This window comes from Uloborus diversus, chromosome 1 (assembly GCF_026930045.1).
Source record: "Uloborus diversus isolate 005 chromosome 1, Udiv.v.3.1, whole genome shotgun sequence".
NCBI lineage: Eukaryota > Metazoa > Arthropoda > Arachnida > Araneae > Uloboridae > Uloborus > Uloborus diversus.
In genome coordinates, this window is record NC_072731.1 from 204,585,411 (window position 1) to 204,608,493 (window position 23,083).

Sequence of the window (23,083 nt, forward strand, 5' to 3'; positions counted from 1 at the left end):
GACACAGGTGAATAAAAACGGAGAGAGTGGAAAAATACAGCTAATCTCCTATCATGTGACTTGGAACTTCAATCAGTCTGTTTGTTTATTTTTTGTCTTGGTAAGCTCGAAACTTAAACCGAGGTTTAATAGTTTATCAACAGGGATACCGAAATAAAATTATTTACGCCAAAAATGAGATTTGCAAGTTTGACATTTTTGTGGATTTTGAAAGTTTTTTCCCTTAACAGGGGAGGTGCGGTCTCCCAAACCGTACCGCTGAAAAGTTCATCCGATTACCCCTTTTCCATTTTCAGTCCGATTAAATGGTTTTTCCCCAATAGCTTTTTCCTTTGTGACCTTGAACACCCCCCTTGCTAATCAGTATCTTTAGGCATATGGTTTAAATTTCATTGCATTCTTCAGAAGCTGTCTGTGAGACCGTACCTCCACTTCAGTGTTACAATTTTCGTCAGCAGTAGACATGGCTCTTAACGTTAGAACCGCTGATTTAGGTTCATTTATCTTTTCCGCGTTATGAGGAATAGATGTAAAATATTCTACATGAGGTTGAGGTTTGTTTGAAATGTTCACAAACCTTACACAGTGATGTTCTTAGGACAATGAAGGCTGAATTATTCCTCGAAATATGATGCAAAATACTATTAGTTAAAGGGCGGTCAAAATGTTCCCGTAACATGATGGAATCAATTTTTTGCCACTGAAATGTTCTGTATGTATTAAAGAACTGAAATGAAATCATTAACAAGTACAGTCGGACCCCGATTTAACAATTTCATCCTGTAATATCAGGGTGAGAAAAAAAATTAAAGAAACTGCAGTTACCTTGTTTAAAACCCCTAATCAGCAACTGTGCAAAAATATCCACAATTTGAATACATACACTTTTGATTCAGCATTTCAGGACTTATTACACACAAGTTGATTTGAAATTTTAAACTACTACTAAGTAATAGATGTCTGACAATTTCCTTGATACTTGACTCAAAATAGTTCTTTTCCGACTTTATGGAGAGAAGAAAATACTGTGTCATTTACAGTCTGCTGCATGAGATATGTTTTTACAGTTTCCAGGCCATGTAAAGCATTTGAAAAAATAAATTTTTAATAGGAGTTTCATCACTGCTTTCTGCATCAAAATGAATATTTGTTAGTTGCCCCCTCGCCCGTTTAAAATTAATTTCAAGAAAAGTCTTTTTCTATTTCAGGCAATATAGATAAAATATTTAGAAAACAATCCAATTTATAATTTAAAAAAAAATGTTCGTTAAAATAATTCCTTAATTCGGGATTTATTATTTGGTAAATATGGGTTTTTGCCATTATTTTAGTCGGGGGGGAAAAAAGAATTTGTTAAATAGAGGTTCGTTAAATCGGGGTCTGACTGTAATAGATTCATTTTTATTATGAGTACTGATGTGGATTGGGTAAATACCCAGTGGGTAGGTAAATATTTTTTGGGAATTTACCGGCGTATTTACCCAAGGCCTGAGTAAATACCAAAAAACTGGGTATTTTGCAAAAAAATGCAAAAAGTGAATGAGATTTTTTTTTTAAATCTTAATATGAAATAATTGGAAAAACTGATACATTCATATGTATTAAACAGTTTATAATTTTTTTATTGAAAGACTTGATGAATTTTTGAAAGAAACATATCCTGAACCAAAGAATCCTTCTTTTCAATGTCATAATTGGAGAAGATATTTGCTTTTTTTTTGTAACCAGTAAGCTTTTTACTTTTAATAGAATGGCTTTTTATAAATGAAATTTGGCTATCAACATTGATTAGGCATACCCAACACATTTAATGTGAATATCATATTAGATTGCTAAGTTGTTTCGTACAATAATTCTTTAAATATGAGATCAAAATACAATTTTTGCGCAAAAATTTATTGTTTTGTATATGGTTGGTTATACAAGGTGTATTCTGAAAGTAATGCAATGGTTTTTTCCAAGCCGCTTTTATTGGTCGGAGTATAATTGAACTACTTGGTTTAGGTGAGGGGGATCCTAAGGTTTTCCGGAAAACCAGTCTCAGGGTTCTCCGAGCTGTGGAAGTGGCCAGAAGTAAGTTAATGTTAACCTCTGCGCATCAAACGTGTCACGAGAAAAATGGTACGCAATTAAGTTTTGTTGCTTAACCAACAAAATCTCTTGAGGAGACTAACAAAATGATTCGTGAGGCTAACGAGGACTCTTCTCTGTCCTATTCACAAGTTTTGGGGTGGTTAAAGACCTACAGTGGCTCCCAAAAGTCTACGTACACCTACGACTTCCAACGAAATAGGCCCCAATCCATTGGTTAGAATTAATATTTCGGAATGGGTATTTATTATAAGATCTGTGATCAATTTTTAACAAAACTACATGAAATTTTTAAAAAAAATATTAAAACTTAAATTTTTAAAAATCAAAAACCAAAAAGTGCCGGAAATTTTATCTCACAAAAGTCTTCGTACACTTTATAAAATATCTATATATTATTGAATAATTTAACTTTTGATTAAGTTATTAATTAGTAGAATATCATACAGTATTCATAACACCTTTTAAACGTCTGGGAATAGATTTCATTCTTTTTCTTTCTTTTTTTTGCGTAATTTCTGAGTAAGTGTTCTACCACACTTCGAGTCTTACTGTTTCTAGCTCTATTTTCGTTTTAAAGCCCTATTTTCATAATCTAGCCTCCAGATATCTCTAAATACATTACATTAAGTTAAAATCTGGAGTTTGAGGGGGTATTTTCTAAACTTTAGGACAATTTTCGAGGCACTAGGCGCAAACGTTGAAAACCGAGTGCTTCTTATCGTTATTTTGATAAAAAACAAAGTTGTTTACAATAACCAAATTTTTGGCTAAGAGTTCAAAATTGGTTTTTAAAATAGTTAAAGGAACAGCATGATTCATTATTTCATCAAAAAATTAAAAACTACCAAGTCCCATTTATCATTATTCAATATGAAAAATACCAGAGGAAATGTGTACACCAATGCTGCTTAACAGACAAAATTTTTTTGATCTTTTAGGCACAATGTCTGAAGTAACAGAGGTTTCATCATCTAAGTGTTTTGATGGATACCAGAAAGTGTTCAGACACTCCAGCAGTGAATTAAAGTGTGACATGAAGTTTTCTGTCTATTTGCCAAATGGTACCCAATCAGGCAAAACATATCCAGTTTTATATTGGTTATCTGGTGAGTTTATCACTTCATAAAATTCTGTGTTTCATTTAGTAAATAGAGAACTTCCCTTACCCATAAGTTTGAGGCACCTTTGAAAGCAAATTCTGAAAATTGAATGTGCAGACATGATGTAACTTGCAAGTTACTTTTTAATATTTACCACAGTCAAACCTCTTGTTGTGAATACCCAGCTTTCACGACACTTCGAGTCTCACAGCACTTTTTCGAAGTCTTGAACTTTTGTCATATAATGTTAACTTTAAGTGGCTTCGGATTCTACAATTGTTTTGGGATGAAACACTAGGTACCATGGCTGCTCAGACAGGATCAAAATTTTCTTTAAAATTGAAATATTTCCACCAAAATAATGAAAACATTTAGAAGAAGTTGCTGAGAAGTGATAACAAACCTGTGTTATTCTAGTTCATGCATGCTACCTCAAGAATGACAAGGCATGTACCTACATAGGTTTTGAAAGCGATAGATTTTAACCTTTGACATGAGTGACAGTCAAATGGAATTCAAATCAGCAGGGTTTCAAAACTGAACTAGAGAAGCAGTAGGAGAAGAGAACAACCACAGTAGCTGTTGTGTTGGTCATTCGCTGCAGTTTTGTCATTGCAAGCTTCTCCCACAAGATAAAGAGATAGCTTCCTGTCATTAGACTAACAAGGGACACATAACCTTAACACTAGAATTACGGCGATCTTTTTATACCTAGAAATATGGCGGGGGGTCATTTTAACCCTTGAGAAAAATCTGCACAGTTCCCTACATAATGTTAAATATTTGTGAAAATTAGTTGAAAATAAACTTATTTTAATAAAGGCAGTTGATTTAAAGAATTAAAAAGATTTCATGGTTCACAATGAAATGTTTAAAAAAAGTTAAAATGCAGTTCAAAAACCCAGCGTTGTTTCAGTTGCATTTCAGAAGCTAGCGGCTAATGTTTCCTTTTGTGCACAGAAACATTATAAATACTTCAAGTTCTTAAAATGATATGTTCTAAGAGACATTTTTTAGTTTCTACTCTGTTTTAAAATCAGTAAATGTATTTGTAGTTCTTTTTTTTTCCAAAAAGGATCAAAATGACATCTGCCCGCACTTTTAGTTGTAACCCGTTAGTTTAGGTTGAAAAGAATTACAATTTTCTTGAAAACTTTTTAGTATTACACAGCACTATTATTTAGGAAAAGTCAAGGAAGGATTAAGCTTTTTATGAAAATACAGAGGAGTAGTTAGCAAAAAAAGTTTGATTGGGGTTAAAATGACCCCTTCCGTAATTCTAGTGTTAAAGTATAGAAAAGAATAAGAGCATTTCTTCATTTTTGAAAGAATCTTTCGGATTGGAGCTAAAAGTGAAGAATCTTTTAACTGTTTTGATTTAATTGTTTTAATTAGAGGAAACACACTTTTTCGTACTTCAGGAGAAGTACTGAAGTATGTACAAGTATTAAAAATTTTACTCAGAAATTCAATAAATCTTGATTGGAAAGCACTTTTGAATGAAATTAAGAAAAATAAGTAAAGTACTTTTGTAAATGATTTTAGCATTATTGACCAATAATTGTAAACTACATTAGTCGAATATATACAAATAACATTAAACCATGAATTTTAACCGATTCTGGTTAAGATGACGTGCTGGCTATGACGATATTTAGAAGAGTCTCGAAGCTGACCTGATAACGAGGTTCAGCTGTATTTATTAATTTTATTTTACTTTTTTTTAAATGAGGGTACAAATAAATATCATTTTTATTAAATTAAACTAATGCAATTTATCCTGTTATTTCAATTAAAAGTATGGTTAGAGGGCTTGGTCTGTGTTCGGTTTGCTCACTGTTCTTTAAAATATTGTTTCAATGACCTTTATGCATGAAAACTAAAAAAGGAGGCAACATATACCTTCTAAAACTCTTAATGATTAAATGGGCTGAAATTTCTCAATTTTTGAATGCATCACTAAATTTATACTTTCAAAGTTCCTATTTAAGAGTAACATATTTAGTTGTGTTAATTGCGTATTTTGAACAATTTGCTTTTGTTATATAGGTCTTACTTGCACAGAAGAAAACTTCATCATAAAATCAGGCTTCCAACAGTATGCTTCAAAACATGAAATAATTGTTGTGGGTCCAGATACCAGTCCACGTGAGTGACAATAAATAAATAAATATAATATAAAAATAAAGAATAAAGCTTAAGTGTATAACTTATGCAATTTTATTATTTTCAAGTAGCGGTTTCCAGTCTGTGGGGATGCCTCCCTAGGGTGGCATAAAATATTTGTGAGGGGTACATGCAACTAGTCACCAAACTATCATTTTGAGCACAAACTAGTCATCTAACTCACTAGGTTTGATTTTGAAGACTGATTTCATGTTTAGTTAAATGAGTGTGTAATTCAGGATTCAGCGAGTAGTCAGGTTAGGTAGTAGTTAATAAGAATCACCGACTTCAAAGGGGGATTAAAAATTAATAAACTGTACATAATTAGTTAAGTATTAAAACAGTTTATTGTGTAGTAGTTAAAACCAGCATTTATTTTATAATTTGGTGTTTAGTTTAGTTGTTTTTTTTACTGGAATTGTAAAATAAATTTGATCTATAGATTTGGGTTGGAAATCCTATATAAATATGACCAATTATTTTTGCTGTTTAGTTCATGTTTTATTTTTATTTTTATTTTTTTATTTTTTTTAAATAATTTTTAAGTTATAGCATTTGATTCAGGAAGCTGAATCTTCTTTCTATTTGAATACATTACCAGAAACTTTGGGATTTCCAATGGTTTCGTCGCAAAGTATATGAAAGTGAAAAAGATTTTAGCCAGATAGATCTAATTATAAAAGATTCTCTTAAGAGCATTTGTTTTCTCTAAATGGCATAATACCGTGAGTGATAAAGCTGAATGGTTCATCTGTTGATTATTCTGCTGAGAACAGTAGATAAATTATGGGAAACTGTGTTTTCATAAAACAGCATTCTCTAATGCTAATAAACATTTGTCACAATCTCTTATTTATGATGTTAAGTCAGGGGAAAATAATGCATGTACAGTTTCCCCTTAATTATGTTTGTAGCATCTTACACATTTTATTGGTCTTCAAAAAATTATGTACTGTTTCAATACTGAAGATTTCTAGTTTTTGAAAAGTCCTTGAATTTCTTTTTTCCAACTAGAGGCCCTTAAAAGTACTTAAAAATTGGTTCTTGAAAAGTACTTAAAATTTTCAATGGTTTAAAGTATTGACTAAGTTGTAGTTGGACAATACCTAAACTGAAAGGAAATCTAGCTGCAACTTATTGAAGGAAACAACTGCAAATTATTCTTTTTGGCTTAAATGAAATTAATATTTGGAAAAACAGATAAAATTTTAAACTGTACAAAATGTATAAACCTGAAATCATTAAATTCATCAAAATTAATAAAAGAAATTGAATGGCTCATTTTATTCGAATACAGGAGGACAATAATGTTAAAAACTGCTTCAACTAAATCCACTGAAAGTAGACTGTTATGAATTCTCTTAACGGTTTAGGGTCCAGCCCCAATGTAAGTGCAAACGATGTAACAAAAGAAAACAAGCTACTCATTTTCAATTGTGTTACTCTTCAATTGCACACTGCCTCAACAAGTGTTCTTGTGGCTTTGGGAGTCTATTGTGCAGTAATTGGTAGAGAAATTAAAAGATTTTTTTTTTGCTTTGTTTCTTGTAAGGGAAGTTTTTTCTGTTCCTTTGGCAACCAAATTTCAAGTCATGCTAGATAAAAGTTCAAGGTCAAAGTCAACATCAAGATATGATGAATAATTAACATGAAAGTGAAGGCAAAGGACTCAGAACCTGATAAAATTTTTAAAGTAATTATAGATTTGGATTACTAGACTTAGTTTTAGTGCATTATTGATCATGATAGCATTGATTCATTTATCTCTAAAATGTGAATGTTATAAAAAATAGGTAACTAATTTCCATACATTTTCTAAAACACTTTGCTCTTCTATTGATTCACTATGGTTTCATATGTGGATCAAGTTCCAAAACTTTAGTTTGACAACAAATTGTCAATCTGAAACTCGATTAAAAGAAGAAGAGTTCGACATTTATTTCATATTGTTACCAAACAGCACCTCTAATTTCAGGTTTTATTTTCAGGATTTAGTTTTGTGTCAACTCTGGCTACAAAAAGTTGAAGTTTGTCATCCCTCAAGTTTTGTATTTATTCTAAGTCCAAAATGCTGTCTTGACAGGGCAAATATCAACTTGATCATCTATTATCTGGCTCTCCAGGAATATCCAAACATAACTACAGGATTTGCACTGCAGTCATAAACATTTTTGAGCCCAAATTACTTCAGTTTTAACATTTGAGATCTATTAGTTTATCAAACTTAGTTTTATACATGCGAGAAGTGCAGTGTGAAGGTTGGAGATAATCGGGTGAGGAAAGTGCCAGAGCTAAGGAGAGCAATCTAAAGCCCTTGCCCTAACTAGTAACCCTGGGGGGGGGGAAGCAGCAGATTTACCTGAATTTTGTTTTCCTCCCTTAAAATTCTTTATAAAAACTTGAAGGAATATCAGCAAGGGGCAGTTTCAACTTTTTGTCTCGATTCGGGAAAAATTGAAGATCCGGCACTGGGTGGAGACTATTAGTTCAGTTGAGCAGAGACAAAAGCTGTTTTCATGCAATTATAATGTTTTTTTGTGTGCAAATTAGTTGAAATTTATTTTTCCATTAAATATTAAGAGAAGTTTTTGTTTGGAAACTGATAAATGTTATTTTTCAAAAACCACACTGGAGTTTAAACTTTTTATTTTTTATAGGTGGGTGTAAAATTGAAGGAGAAGATGAAGACTATGATTTTGGAACTGGAGCTGGATTCTATGTGGATGCCACTGAACCTAAGTGGAAAAATAACTACAGAATGTATTCATATGTCACAAAAGAAGTGAGTATATCTTTATGTTTTAATCTAGCAGTCTTTATCGCTTTGCAATATTTAAGCAGTAATTGAAGCCAGTGATTTCGAAAAAAAAAATGCAATTTGAATATTTGATAAAGTGCAACATTTCAAAATAATTAAAGAATAAATTAAAAATAATTTGTAGATTGAATTTTATTTGCAATAAACATATTTAAAGCCAAATAAATATGACATAAGATTTTATACATAGTCATAAATTATACAACATAATCGCCAAAAATCTGTGATCAGGTAATGCTCTGAGGTCACCAACAATGAAATTCTCCCCATTTCAGGTGAGAGGGAATTATTTGATTGTTAGAGCACTTAAAATTCAATAATTTTACTTATAGTTTAATCATAGTTTTTGGCAACGTTTGACAAGCAGAAAAGTGCTTTATTTCAACGGTTCCTTTGCAGTATATTCAACCTATTTCTGTGTTTCTTTCGTTGAAATTTGCTTTAAAGAAACTTGAAAGAAACTGGGTAACTGTGGCAGTTTCAAGTTCTTGTCCCGACTCAGAAAATTTGAAGATCTGGCACTGAGTGTTTCAAATTGTTTGGCAGAGAATCTGTTCTTAGTTGATTCTTATACATTAAAAATTTTCTCTTTCTCTCCATTTTTTTTTCTTGAAAAAGAAAGATTAATTTCATTGTTTATTGCTAGAAATAGTATTTGAATATGATTTACTCTCTGATTCTAGCTTCCTGCTGTAATTGAAAAATCATTTCCTACTAATGGGAAAGTGTCCATCATGGGGCACAGGTAATATTGTAATTGATTTTCAATTTCATGTACTTCTACTGTTTGCAACACAATTTAATTTAAATCATTACAGTCGTCCCTCGCTACTTCGCGCTTCGACTTTCGCGGCTTTACTACATCGCGTTTTTTTCTTTTTTTCAAGCCTTTTTTATGCACTCGTATAAACTTTTTCCTACAAAACAATAACAAGATATGTCTTTCAAGAGCTCTTCTGAGGGGCTGTAGTTGTACTGGTTGAGGGAGTGGAGGTATAAAATCGCTGAAGAAAGTGTAGAGAAGCACTATTTTATTCTAACCGTTAAACACTATAACTGGAAAGTATAAATCACTAGAGGATAAATAAATCTGTAAATGGTGTTGAACAGTGTACTAGCATTTTAAGTTGTATGCGCAATACTTTTAATGAGGATAAATGTAGAAGAACTGGGGCACATACGGTCACTAACTGGCAATTAAATCTTCATCGAACAAGTTAAGCTATTTTTATAGATTAAAGTAGTGTGTAAGAAATGCATGTGTGTATAGAGTTTTATTTCCCAATAATAACTATGTGATATCTATTACGTCTAATATATCTCATTTTCTCATATTTTGTGTAATATAATAAGTAATGCAAATGAAATGGTGGGTAAGGGTGCTGTTTCATGTCTAGAGGGCTCAAACTATGTTAAAAACCTATTTAAATTGTCCTAAATAAGTTTATGCGCTTTAGTTAGGAAAATTTTCGGTTTATAAATACAGAATCCTACTTCTCAGAAATTCAGTTATCGCGGTCAAGCCTGGAACGAATTAACCGCGATAAACGAGGGTTGACTGTATTGGTTATCCTGCATTAAAAGAAATGTTGTTTAGTTTCTTGTTAGATTTGAAAAATGTGATAGTCCACCATTTATATGTAAAAAATTCTAAAGAAGTATGAATGTTTGAAATATGATCGTAGTTCCAGATAGCCATGAAACAGAACACTATGAGTGCAAAACAGGCTGAGTATGTAGTCATAAGTCCCTAAATGTTTTAAGCTAATATGTTTTTAAAAGTGAAGTACCTTTTTTCTGCCAAAAATTTAGCTTTTATTACCCTTCATCATAGTTTGGCAAGAAATACTTAATTGGGACTCATATTTTAGAGAAACTAGGGTCTGGTGGGGGAAAGTGGTCAATGGGGTAAAGTGGTCATACGTCAAATAAATGGCTATAGCTTGGAAAGAAATGTTCGAATGAATGTAAAAATTTTACTTTAGAGTAAGGCAGTTAGAAACTACATTTTGAATACGAAATTTTACAACTGGCAAAATTTAATTCGGTAAAAAAAAATATTTTGCGTGAATATGAAAAATTTTAAAATCTAAACACCTATTTTAACATTCTTGGGAAATTTTGTTTGTTAGAATTTGGAACAGATTAACTATACAGGAAGCTTCCTACATGTCTCAAGAACTCTTACTCATTAGCAGTTAGCTGAATCTATTTTACATAATTTTTTAGAACAATTTAAGTAAGATGGGGTAAAGTGGTCATAATATTAGGCTTAACGAATATTGTTCTTCTAATGTCACTTAATCTTTAGGTATAAGGAAGATACATATTAATTTTACTTAATATGTATTTTTTTACAGTAAACGGGGTTAAATATACGAGTATATGCGTATATATACGCATATATACTCGTGTAGACATGTACATAGACGTATTCACATAAATGCGCCAATAAATACGTATTTAGGTATCTGTAAGTATTTTTAATCCATACAGCTATACATTCTACTATACACGTATATGCTCGCTTATACTCGTATATATAAGAACACTTATATACTCAGGTAGACACGCATATACGCGTACGTACGTAATATACGCGTACGTACTCGAGTAGACACATACAATATAATATAAAGATATACAGGGTGAGTTTATATTCTTGAGCAAATTATTAAAAGGTGTTAGAGGAGAGAATAAAAAGCAAGAATCAATAAGGAAATATGGTCACAAACACAATGCTGACACGCTACATGCACGCAAAGTGAGAAATTGATGGATGCAAAAAAAGTCACAAATATATATATATATATATATATATATATATATATATATATATATATATATATATATATATATAACACAAATACAATTTTACACAACATTTTATTACTTAAGAAAGTTTTAAAGCGATTGATGAAATTTGCGGCCTTCGGCTGTAATACAAGCGTCGCATTCACAGATCCCTCTCTGTTGCAATAACGAGACTTTTGAAAAACTTTCATCAGCCGCTGCGCCTTTGTTGCGATACGTGTATTAAAGCTACTACAGACCGTAACTTTCAACAACTGCTTTAAATATTTCTTAAAAACTAAAATGTTAGGTGAAATCATCTTTGTGCAACAAATTTGTGCCCTGCTTTGCATCCATCAGTTTCTGGCTTCGTGTGCATGTAGCGCGTCAGTGATTATAACGTCCTAATGATTCTTTGCTTCTTATCCTCCCCTCTCACAGCCCTTTGATTTTGCCCAAGAGCTTAGATTCACTCTGTAGGCCAACATGTATATAAGCGTATATTCTCGTGTATACATACATGTACTGGTGTATACACGTAAATGTACGTCTATACGTCTATACAGGTATATAATCGTGTTTACACGTATACGTGCGTATGTACTCGTGCTTCCATATTATATATACGTGAGTAGACACGTACAAAGACGAACTGGATGTATCCACGAATTAACTCGTGTATACTCGTATATGTACGTTTGTCCACTTATATATGCGTATGTACGTCTACTATACACATATATACTCAAGTATGCACGTATTTTCTCGAGATACAAGTGCAGACGCGCATATGATGTTCGTTTATACGCGTATATACTCGTATAAACACATGACACGTACATATACGTAACACATATATACATGTGACACGTATGTACTCATGTAGACACGTATACACTCCTGTAGGTAATCATGTATACATGCTTATATACTCGTATATACACGTATATACTTGAGTAGGCACGTGCATGCATGTATCCGATGTATACATGTATCTACTCATATAGGAATGTGTTTACTCGTGTATAACACGACACGTATATATTCGTGTATACACGCATGTACTCGTGAATATACTTGTAACTATAAAAACAACTGAAATATACAAGTATTGGGGTTCTTTATAAAGGTTTTGCATCTATTTTTAACTATGACCACTTTACCCCATGCTATGACCACTTTCCCCCACCCCATGGGGTAAAGTGGTCATAAAAACATAGGAAAAAGAAAGTTCTATAAAACTACTAAAATCAATACTTTTCTTCCTAAAATTCAATGTACCGTGTTCTTTAATAATGCAATGTAAAATAACAACAAAAAAAGTTGAAGTGTTTAAAGAATTTGTTGCATTTATTATCCACCTAAGTTGGAAACCTACGATTTTATGACCACTTTACCCCACCAGACCCTACAAGCTGATTGTAACAAAAATAGTTCTCTGTAAATTGGGTTTTAGGTCATAAATGGATTCCTCATAAAATACATATTGTTAAAATGAGCCCTTCACATCTTTCATAATAGCAAAAAATGACCTTCATCTAGTAGTTCTCAATCACATTAAATGACTAATATATTCTCTCTATATTGTTTCTTGGATCAATTTATCTTTGAGATTTCTGACTTATATCGGCTTTTTCATAGAAAAAAAAATGCTAAAAAAATTCCCTTTTTTGAAAAATTAATCCCATTTGCAAAAAGTTAAAAATTCACCGAGAGAAACCTTAAGAAAATTCTGGACAGGATTTTGAAAAAGATGTTCCCCTCCCTCTTTTTTCTCGTGAAGTATAAAATTTCTAACTTATGTATAATATATTATATGTATTTTCTAAAATTCAACCCAAAATGTATTTAAAAAGTAAGTCTAGTTGTTTGATATGTGTAAACGCAACCACTGAAACAGTGTCCTGTTGTTTACAGGTAACAAAAGGTGCAATATGATCATGATCCTCAAAAAAGAAAATGATTATGTACAAGTTAATGCTTCTAAAAAATTAGTTTAATTGTATTTCAGGACCAGTGATGTTCCCATCAATTTTTCTGAGGGTTTACTCCCAGTACTCCACCATGCACAATATGCGTATGCAATCATATACATAAAATGTCATACAGTGAAACCTGTGTACAACGATACTGTCTATAACGATAACCTGTCTATAACAATTTTTTTTTTTTTTTTGGCCCCCAGCAAAATGTCAGCATATCAAACTGTCTATATAACGATAACCTGTCTATTACGATATTTTTATTAGGTCCCAACAGCATCATTGTAGACGTTTTTTACTGTAATATGAAAATTTTTGGAGCTTGAGGGTATACGCTATGTATCTAAAAAATGTTTGAGAGTATACAGCATATATGGAGTATAACCCTATGGAAACACCACTGTTCAGGACAAGCTCTTAATGAAAATAATCAAAATTATTGTTTTGTAATTTTCATTATCAGCTTAATCAGAGACATTGCTAGGGTTTTTTTCCAGGCATGAAACTACTCATTGATATTTTTTAAAGGAGTAAAATTCATTTTGGGGTAGTGAAAATATGAAAACAGTTAAGTCCAAAATAATATTTAATTCCTTTGGAAAACTAACTTTCTAAGGATGTAGGATGAAATGGAACATGGCAGGGGGAAAAGAGATGAATACTATTTCAATTTTTCATCAAACAAAAAATCCGAGATTTTTTTAGTAAATCAGACCTTAATCAGACACATTTCTAGGGTTTTTCAAGGCATGAAAATACTCCTTGATATGTTTTAGAGGAGTAAAATCCAATTTGGAGCAGTGAAAATATGAAAACAGTTAAGTCCATAATGATATTAATTAATTCCTTGGGAAAATTAACATTTTTGGGATGTAGGATGAAATGGAATATGGCAGGGAAAGAAGAGATAAGTATTATTTTGATTTTCAACATTTATTTAAATATATAGCAAAACATTCATGAGTAATATTTTTAAATATGTAATTGCTGTTCCCCCCCCCCCCCCCCCCCCTTATTTTTTCCAAAGATAAATTTTATTAAAATACATAGGGTGAAAATACACTTGGCTAAATTTTCAAGGCGCACTTCCGATTTTCAGTGAGTGAAATACTCTTGTAGAGATGTTAAATATGTCTTTGGATTTAATAATACAGTAAAAACCTTTTTGTAGCTTGCATATGCGGCAGTGAGAAGCAAAGGGATGTAGTGGATGCTTTCAAATTTTGAATAAAATACGTTTGAAGTTGAAATCCTAGGTAGGTTTTCATTGAAATTTTTTTCTAAATCATGCTGCATAGCTGCACCTACCAGGACAACTAGTTCTATTTCTTGCCCCAAAGCAGAGGAGAGGTTCTTCTATTACTTGTCCTGGTTATCTGCAAATTTTTAATTGTTTCACTTACATCCCTTTGGTTATTACTGCCTCATACCACATGAATCTTTTAAATGGAGTTTATTGCCTTTTCCAAGGAAATAGCTGCGAATTAAGTATTAGAATATAGAATTACCAGCCTTAACTAGTTATCTGATGTAATGAATACATTTTAAGTATTTGTTCTAGTTTGAAATGTTCTATCGAATTCTTAATGACACTTTGGAGATTTCTACAATTATTACCTGAGTATTTTTCTTTGTAGTAAAAGTTTTAATGAAAAAATAACAACTTATAAAATTTTGCCATTAAACAAATATTTACTATAAATATGTACATTTTTATATTTCCAGTATGGGAGGTCACGGTGCCTTAATATGTGCTATAAAAAATCCTGGCATGTTCCTGAGTGTATCTGCATTTGCTCCTATTAGTAATCCTATTGACAGTCCATGGGGGCAAAAGGCATTCACTGGTTACCTAGGTTCAAATCAGAATTTATGGAAGGATTATGATGCCACCGAGCTAGCCAAGGAATATGCTGGACCATCATTGGATATCCTCATAGATCAGGTAAAATATCTCAACTAAAAAAATAAGATTTATGAAATACAGATTATGCATTTGATTATGTACAACTCTTAGCAAATTTTACTTTTTTAATTTAAAAATCTTTTTATGTAGAAATTTTTAGTTGTAAATAAAATCGAGTTAATAATCAATGTGCTTTATAATTGTTCTGATTTTATTTCTTATAGTAACACATTTACACACCAATTGGTGTGTAATGTCATTTTTTTTTTGTCTGATGAATGATTGAACTCAATTGATATGACTTTAGACTGGTGTATTTAAGAAAGAGTTCAAAATATTTATGGTGAATCTCTAATGGTTTAGTCATTACAGTCTGTAAAATTTTATGGAATTTCATGATTAAATGAAGCAACTTCATGTTGTTCTTTTGATCCTGAAATAGTATTATGAAGTTTTTAAAACCAAATTTTGAGTTCCAAATAGAATAACCAATTATTTATATTTTTATTCAATTCAAACTGTGAAAAGTATTTTGTACCACGAATGGAAAACTTAGATTTTTCACTCTGTTGTAAATTTTTACTTTACTAACAAACCTAATTGCAAAATTTACTTTCTCATTTTTAATACTTTAAATTCAAATGTTTTTAATTACTTTTCTCTAAAAAATATGACATATTGATATTATTTGAGTGATGCAGCCAAGATTAAACTCTGGCTCCCTCAACCCTTAATTTGAGGACTCTGGGGTTAGACATTGCTGCCTCTCTTTCAAAATTTAAATTTATATAGAAATAAACAAACTTGCAAAAATGGTGCAATTCAGCAACTTTATACAAAATGGATGTTAGTTGTTTTTCTACAGTTATCCCTTTTTTCCTGATCTTTTTTTTTTAAATAAATACAATGAAAGAGAAGATGATGAACAACAACAATGATGAAGAACAACATGTGCCATTTATTGTATTAATTACTACCCAATTATTTCAAACATTATTAATAGGGAAAACATTTCATGTTATCTTTGAAACTGGTAAATTAGACATATTTTTTGTTGAGTTTTAGAATCTCATGGACTCCAGGGGCTATTTTGATTTCATGCCTTTTCTGCATGAGTTTAGTTTTTTTTTTTTTTTTTTTTTGTATTTCTTCCATTTTGCTCTCTCTGACCACTCTCATCCCTGTGATGTATGAAATTTAAAAATATAATTCACAGATAATGGGGCATTGCAGTTAATTGTGCCTCTCTGCATTTTGGGAACATTTATGCATGTGTAACATAATATGTATCAAATGCTTTGCCAACCTGGTAAACTTTGAAATGGTGTACATAAACTTGTCTAATTATTTCCGATGAGTCCTTACATTTTTTGCGAGTCCTTAAAAAGTCCTTAATTTTCACTTTTAAAAATGAGTATGAACCCTGTTTTAATTAAAAATTATGTTTCAATAAAATTTTGGAAAACTTTTTGTTATTGCAGTTTATTTAACTATACACAAATTGCCTTAGCTATAAGAAAAAATGCGTAGTGTAAATTTTATAGATATCTTAAACCATTTAATAGCCAAATTCACAGCAAAATCCTCATTCACAGAAAAAATATATAGTTTAAAAAACAATATGCAAAAGCTAGTATTTATCATATTAAAAAAATGAATGAAAAAAGTGTTTAAGAGGTAAAGAGAGAAACAGTTTGCTGTTTCTTTTTGTGTACTGTTTTCATAATCATCTCCTAAATTGTACTTTTCATAGGGTACTGAAGATCAGTTTTTAGAGAAACAGTTGAAGCCTGAACATTTTACTGCTGCTTGCAAAGGAACAAAGATAAAGCCAGACTTAAAAATGCGTCACGTAAGTTGCTATTATTTTTTTCAATTACAAAAGTTTAAATAACAGAAGACCATTTTGATACAAAATGATTATTTGTCACAGGTAAAATACAACCAATGCTGCAGTATTTCTATTATGATGCTTAAAGTTACAAAAAAAAAAAAGGGATATTTTATGCTACACCAATCATTCATATTTTTACTGTAGTTATGGACATTAACAATCATTAACAATATTTTGGAAACCTGTTTTACAATTTAAAAAACAAAAAAAAAAACATGAATTTCACATTTTGCAACTTTTCTGAGTATCATCATGCAATTATATAAATAATAAAATCACCATTATTAAAGTACAAAATTGCAAAAATTTGTATAACTTTCTTTGGGAGTGTCCTTTCTTCGCTGCAGAATAAGTTTTGCATCTCAGATACTCGGAAACCCTCACAAAGAAGCTGGACCATGGGTAATCTAATAGATAAGGTATCCAAATCAAAACCAGAAGGTCTGGAGTTCTGATCAGAGTCCCACACGGCGAACACCCATCAAGTACATAACAGTGAAAAGTTGGAGTTTTAATTTTTCAAAAATTCTTATTTTTTAACTGTTCAAAAATGTTTTAGTATTTTGTACTTTAACCATATATCCTAAAATTTTATTAAACTCTACATTTTTTCAGAAAAAAAGAAAGTTTCCTAAAAATTGATTTAAGTTTTTATCCTGAGTCTTGTTCATATATTGTTAACATGTGTAGGGGGTAGTGATGTAAAATACCTGGGTATTTATTTTTAGGGGTAAATACCCAGGGTATATACCCGGGTAAATACCCAAAATGGGTATTTACCCGGGTATTTATTTCAGAAATTTATATTCGACTAAAATACTTTTCTGTCTATTCCACTATGTATATATATAACCAACCATATACAAAACAATAAATTTTTGCCCAAAAATTGTACTTTTATCATATATTTAAAGAATTATTGTGTGAAACAACTTAGCAATCTAATATGATACAGTAAAACCTGTAAAGTTGACCACCTGTCTATGTTGACCGCTTTTGTCGGGAACAGAATTGGACCTATCTTATATAATGAAGGAAAACCTCTGTAACTTGACCACCTCTCTATCTTGACCACCTGTCTATCTTGACCACTAATGTACACCAAATTTGGTTCGGAGTAAAAAACCCTTTGTAAGTTGACCACTAGGGTTTTTTTTTTAAACTTAATCAAGCAAATTATTTTCTTTTATTATTATTATTTTTTATAGCTTTCCAAGAATAATTTTGATGCTTTAGACCAGCATTTTACCAACTAAATAAAACAACAGCATAAAGCTTATGCTGCTCCTAATTCTCCGAACTTGTTTTTCTTTGGTTGTTCTATTTGAGATTGCTTTTTGTACTCTCTGTTCAATGAAAATAAAAAACTGGTGTCAGTAGAAAAAGTACGAAGTCTTTTCTTCCAGTAGGAATATTTTGAGGCAACACTAGAATTGTGCTAAAGAGAAAAGTTACTTATTTCTGGTGCAAGGGATTAAGAGATAGGATATTTTCATTTTCAACTGCCTTTATGAACTAGGAGAGTCCAACTTGTTGCTCTTTGTGTAAAAGTTTTACATAAAATGGTTTCGAAAAGAAAGTTAGTTGAACTTGAGATTGATAAAAAGTATGAATATTAAAATTATATGAAAAGGAAGAAAGTTGGCGAAAATTAGCTGACACATGCGGAATTTCTAAAACTACAATGTCTAATTTAGTAAAAAACGAGGAAAAAAAGCAAAAATATTTGAATAACTTTTTTAATTATTGTTTCAAAGTAATGTTAAACAATAAAAGTGACTTAAACAGAAAGAGTAAGTGGCAATGATTCCAGAAATGAATACATGGTCCATGGTGCAAGGAAATGACAAAAAAAAAAAAATCATTACCACCCTTTATAAGTTGACCACCAAAGTACTGCACCGCAAGTGGTCAACTTACACAGGTTTCACTGTATTCACATTAAAAGTGTTGGATATACCTAATCAATGTTGATAGCCAAATTTCAGATATAAAAAGCCATTCTACAAAAAGTAAAAAGCTTAACTGGTTACAAAAAAAAAAGCAAACATCAATTTTTTTAAGGTTCTAGTCTTTACAACCCAGTAATATGTCCCTGCATGGCATGAGCACTTAAAATTCACAAAGCCACTTCTACTATTACACTGGTTCCAAGTAAATTTCTCCACCATAACAAAATATTCATACTGTCTAATCCTTCCCACAATATTTTCCTTCCCCATATCCCAGTCTTTTTCCTATAATGAACAAGTTCAGTCTTCAGTTGAACACTATCTAATTTCATATGCTTCACAACTTGATAGATAAACGTTAAACCATTGGGCAGATCAGGTGGTTTCAGATCCCCGCCTTGCATCATTGGATCCAAAATATCTGCAGCAAGATGAATTGAACCAATGCCAAATTCTTTCCTTTCTTTAAACTTATTCAAAATTTCTCTTTCTTCATTTTTTTGAAAAGGGGACATGGGAAGCTGTTCCAGTAATGTAATCTGTAATTTGTTGAACTGCCTATAGACCAAATGTATTTGCAGATCATTTAACTCAAGAGATAAAATCAACTTCACCATTGGTTCTAAAATATGAACCATTTTATCAACATGAAGCCAAAAAACTTCATCATCTAGGAGCCTTTTCTTAAATTCACTGGACAACTGTGATTCACTGACTGTTAGAGTTTGAAGTACAAACTTGTTAGCTTTTAAGCTTTGGAAACAGTACAAATAACTGCCCTATCTAGATTTTCACTGGAAGTTTAAAAAAAGTAGCAGATTTCGCCACCTCTTGGTTTTGAATTTTGACGAACATTGCTTGTAATACACAGCTTTGTTTTATCGTTTTCACAATTTCAATTGTATGCAACAGAAAAAGTGATTTACACTGGAAATTTTTTTTTTTTTTTTTTTTTTTGCTTATAATGTGAAAACTGTTTTACAATTGCCACATTATCACTTAAACAGCAATTAAATAAATAACATCATAGTCTTAATAACTTCTCAGTTTATTCTTCCAAACATCCCTCATGCTTTTTTTTTTTTTCATTTTGGATATGACTAACCTAGATTGTGACTTTGAAATCCTGAAGTTCATCATTGAATTGCTTATACTTCTCCAATTATGGCATTGTAAAGAAAGATTCTTTGGTTCACGGTGTGTTTCTTTCATAATTTCATCAAGTCTTTCAATAAAAAATATCATAAACTGTGTAATACATATGTATGTATCAGTTTTACCAAATATTTCATATTTAGATTTTTTTTTTAAAAACCCCATTCACTTTTTGCATTTTTTTTTTTTGTAAAATACTCAGTTTTGGGGTATTTACCCAGGCCTTGGGTAAATACCCAAAAAATATTTACCTACCCGCTGGGTATTTACCCGATCCACATCATTAGTAGGGGGTAGAAATTACTTGGGTGTCAAGAACTGCATGTGATGTCACGTCTCTCCTGTAGATTTTTCAGTGATGTGAGTGTACCTAACAGCAGACAATCGACCAGAAAATTTAAACTTTTAGTTTGTGTTGTAAGGCAATTTTAAGCCACTTTATTTTTGGTTATTCGCAGCCACTTTATCCAGGATGATTAACGAATAAGGAATTATTTAACAAAATCAAAAAGTTGATCTTGAGATAGAGCTACTCCATAAAATATGGTGTGAAGGAAAGTATTAGCGCAGGCAGTGATGCAGCCAGGAAAATATTCTACGTAGTGGGGGTGGTGGTGGGGGGTTAAAACTCAAAAATTTTTGCTTTTTTTTTTTGACGTGACTCACTTTATCAACTGAATCATGAAATGTCTAAAGATTCTTTACTCTACAAATTTACTTCACAAATTTAAAGTATTTATATTAAAATATACAATAAAATCAAAGTAAATATTCTGAATATCAACACTGAACTTAAAAGCAAGTTCAAAATTGGATTTTTTCATTTTCATCAAGCTCAGCCAATCAGTTTAAAGTCTATTTGTTAATAATATTTCTGAAATATTGCAAGAAATTGCAGTTATGATAAACAAAAATATTACTGCTAATTTATGAGTGGAAATAGTTGATTTTTATTCTGATTCACAATTTTAAGCTAGAATATCACAAACAATATTTAGGATTCTGGTAGGTGAGAAAATATTGGACTCTAAACCACTCTCTGCTCCTGGATTTTTTTTTTTTTTTAAATCCTAGAAGCAAAACGTGTCAATGGAGAAAAATAAATTTAGAAACTTGTAGCTTTTGTGATTACATTCTAAAAGTTCTATTGGTCTCTGAGTGAAGCTAACAAAACTTAATCAAAAAATAGTCATGTGGAATGTTTAATATTTATAATTATCTGCAGAAGAATTATGATGATGTCTAGACATCATCATTATTCTTAAGTTGATTTTTACAAACATTACCTTTATCTTTACATTTTCCCTAAGTATAAGATATTTATTGTTATTTATTTTCAAACTGTTTAGTTTGTTGTAATGAACTTTGTTTTAATGGACTTTTATAACTTTTAATTAGTTTTAAAGCATTGAATTAGTTTAAAATTTCTTCCATTGATACACAATTAAGTTACAGATTAAGCATTTCTGAGCAAATGTCCCATTATGTTCTACAATGAAAAATTGTAGCGAATTTTGTTCTTAGTTATAAAGTGTTTTTATGAATAAAATTGCCAAGTTTTAATCGTTTGTGTTTGTTTTTAGGGGTATGATCATAGCTTTTACTTCATTTCAACATACCTAAGAGAACATTTTGAGTATCATGCTAAAAAACTATGCTGAAGCAAGCTAAGAAAAACTTTGCAAAAACACTATGCAAGTGCCATTTTTGTTACAGAAAATGAATCATAAAAAACTTACCTTTTGTACTTCAAATAAAATGAACCTTTTTACATACATTTTGAATTTAATTCTTTTGTCAATTATCATTTTTGTTCTATTATTTTAACTATAATTTTTAGTTCATTATAAAAGAATGAGAAAATAACTATGTATAGATGCACTTAAGATTTTATTTTGAACTGTAAAATCAAACAGAGCTTTCTGTGTAAACAAATATAACTTGCTTAATAATTGATGAAATAAGTTATATTTGCTTTCAACTGTTTAAGATTACATTTTTGAGGAACAATAAAGATGGCACAGAAAGAATGTTATGTAGCAAAAATTGCATGATGAGAGAATTAACAGACTGTTTTTCACTCAATTGTGTTTCGCTTATTGAGTATGGATATTAATATGTTTTACAAGATAACTACTTTAGCAAGCTGTGGTTCATCTAGGATGTTTTGCTTAACATGTCTTAGTTATATTAATTATTGACTTATTCTATAAGCCCAGAGCAGAGAATAGTTAGATTATTGACAGCCATAAAAGACTCAGATTGTAATTTTTTACATTTCTACTATGCTTCATTGCAAAGACACTCAAAGTTAGTTCAGTAAAGTCTTTTAATTTTAATTGTGTTTTCCCCTTCTATTCTCAAAACGTTTCCTGAAGAAAACAGACTACTACTTGAAAAAGAAATTTGCACAACATTTTCAATTGAATTGATAAGTATTCAAAGCAAGATAGCTGCCCTGTAGCAGAAGATTCCTCATTGATCTGCGACAAAACTTTTATCGCACAAAATTTGTCTGCAGCAAATATGGCCACTTTAATCCATATTACACGTGCCATACCTGTGTGTGTGTGTATATATATATACACATATAATCAATAACATATATAAATGCGTAAAAATTAAAAGTATTTAAATAGAGTGAAATCAGCTAAAATGTATGTTTTTGTTATCTATATATATATTGAAGTATAAACTAATTATTTGCACCCTAAGCAGTATTATCTAGCCAGTTAATAAATATTTAAAAGACATGCTGCGAGATATAAAATTTTGAACACAAAAAATCATTTCACATGTGATAGCATTTACTAGTTTTATTTCATAAACGTTAATTAATAAAATATTTCATATAAATATTTTAATGAACATTTATATATGATATATATGAAATATATTATAATGTATAATTTCCATCTTACACTGTTCCCCATTCAGATTGGAAGCTATTAGCTATCTAGTAACCCTATTCATATCTATGATGTGAGCTCTAGACCATTGACCTGTACGATCGGTGCAGACTGACTGACTCTGTTGCATGAAAAACAACTTTTTTTCCCTTGAGCTCTTACTGCCATTATTAAAAAATTGTCTGCAGAGGGGGAAATAATCTGTGACGTACGTCATCTTCAACCTACTTTTGCTTCAGGTTCAGGTCTACTTTCGGTCATCTGGTTGCCAAAGACGGTTATTTTCTTATTTTTACATAATCAAACTAAATGGT

The 23,083-nt window shown here is 31.0% G+C and overlaps 1 protein-coding gene across 1 annotated transcript; it reads left to right on the plus strand.

Annotated features, from left to right (window-relative positions):
* Positions 1 to 148: 148 nt before the first annotated feature.
* LOC129224455 (S-formylglutathione hydrolase-like) lies at positions 149 to 21,635 on the plus strand. Its single transcript, XM_054858912.1, has 8 exons — positions 149 to 187; positions 3,033 to 3,200; positions 5,244 to 5,342; positions 8,018 to 8,142; positions 8,862 to 8,923; positions 14,679 to 14,898; positions 16,613 to 16,711; positions 21,444 to 21,635. The coding sequence occupies exons 1-8, from the start codon at positions 175 to 177 to the stop codon at positions 21,519 to 21,521; spliced, it is 864 nt and encodes a 287-aa protein (XP_054714887.1). The 5' UTR covers positions 149 to 174; the 3' UTR covers positions 21,522 to 21,635.
* The last annotated feature ends 1,448 nt before the right edge of the window (positions 21,636 to 23,083 follow it).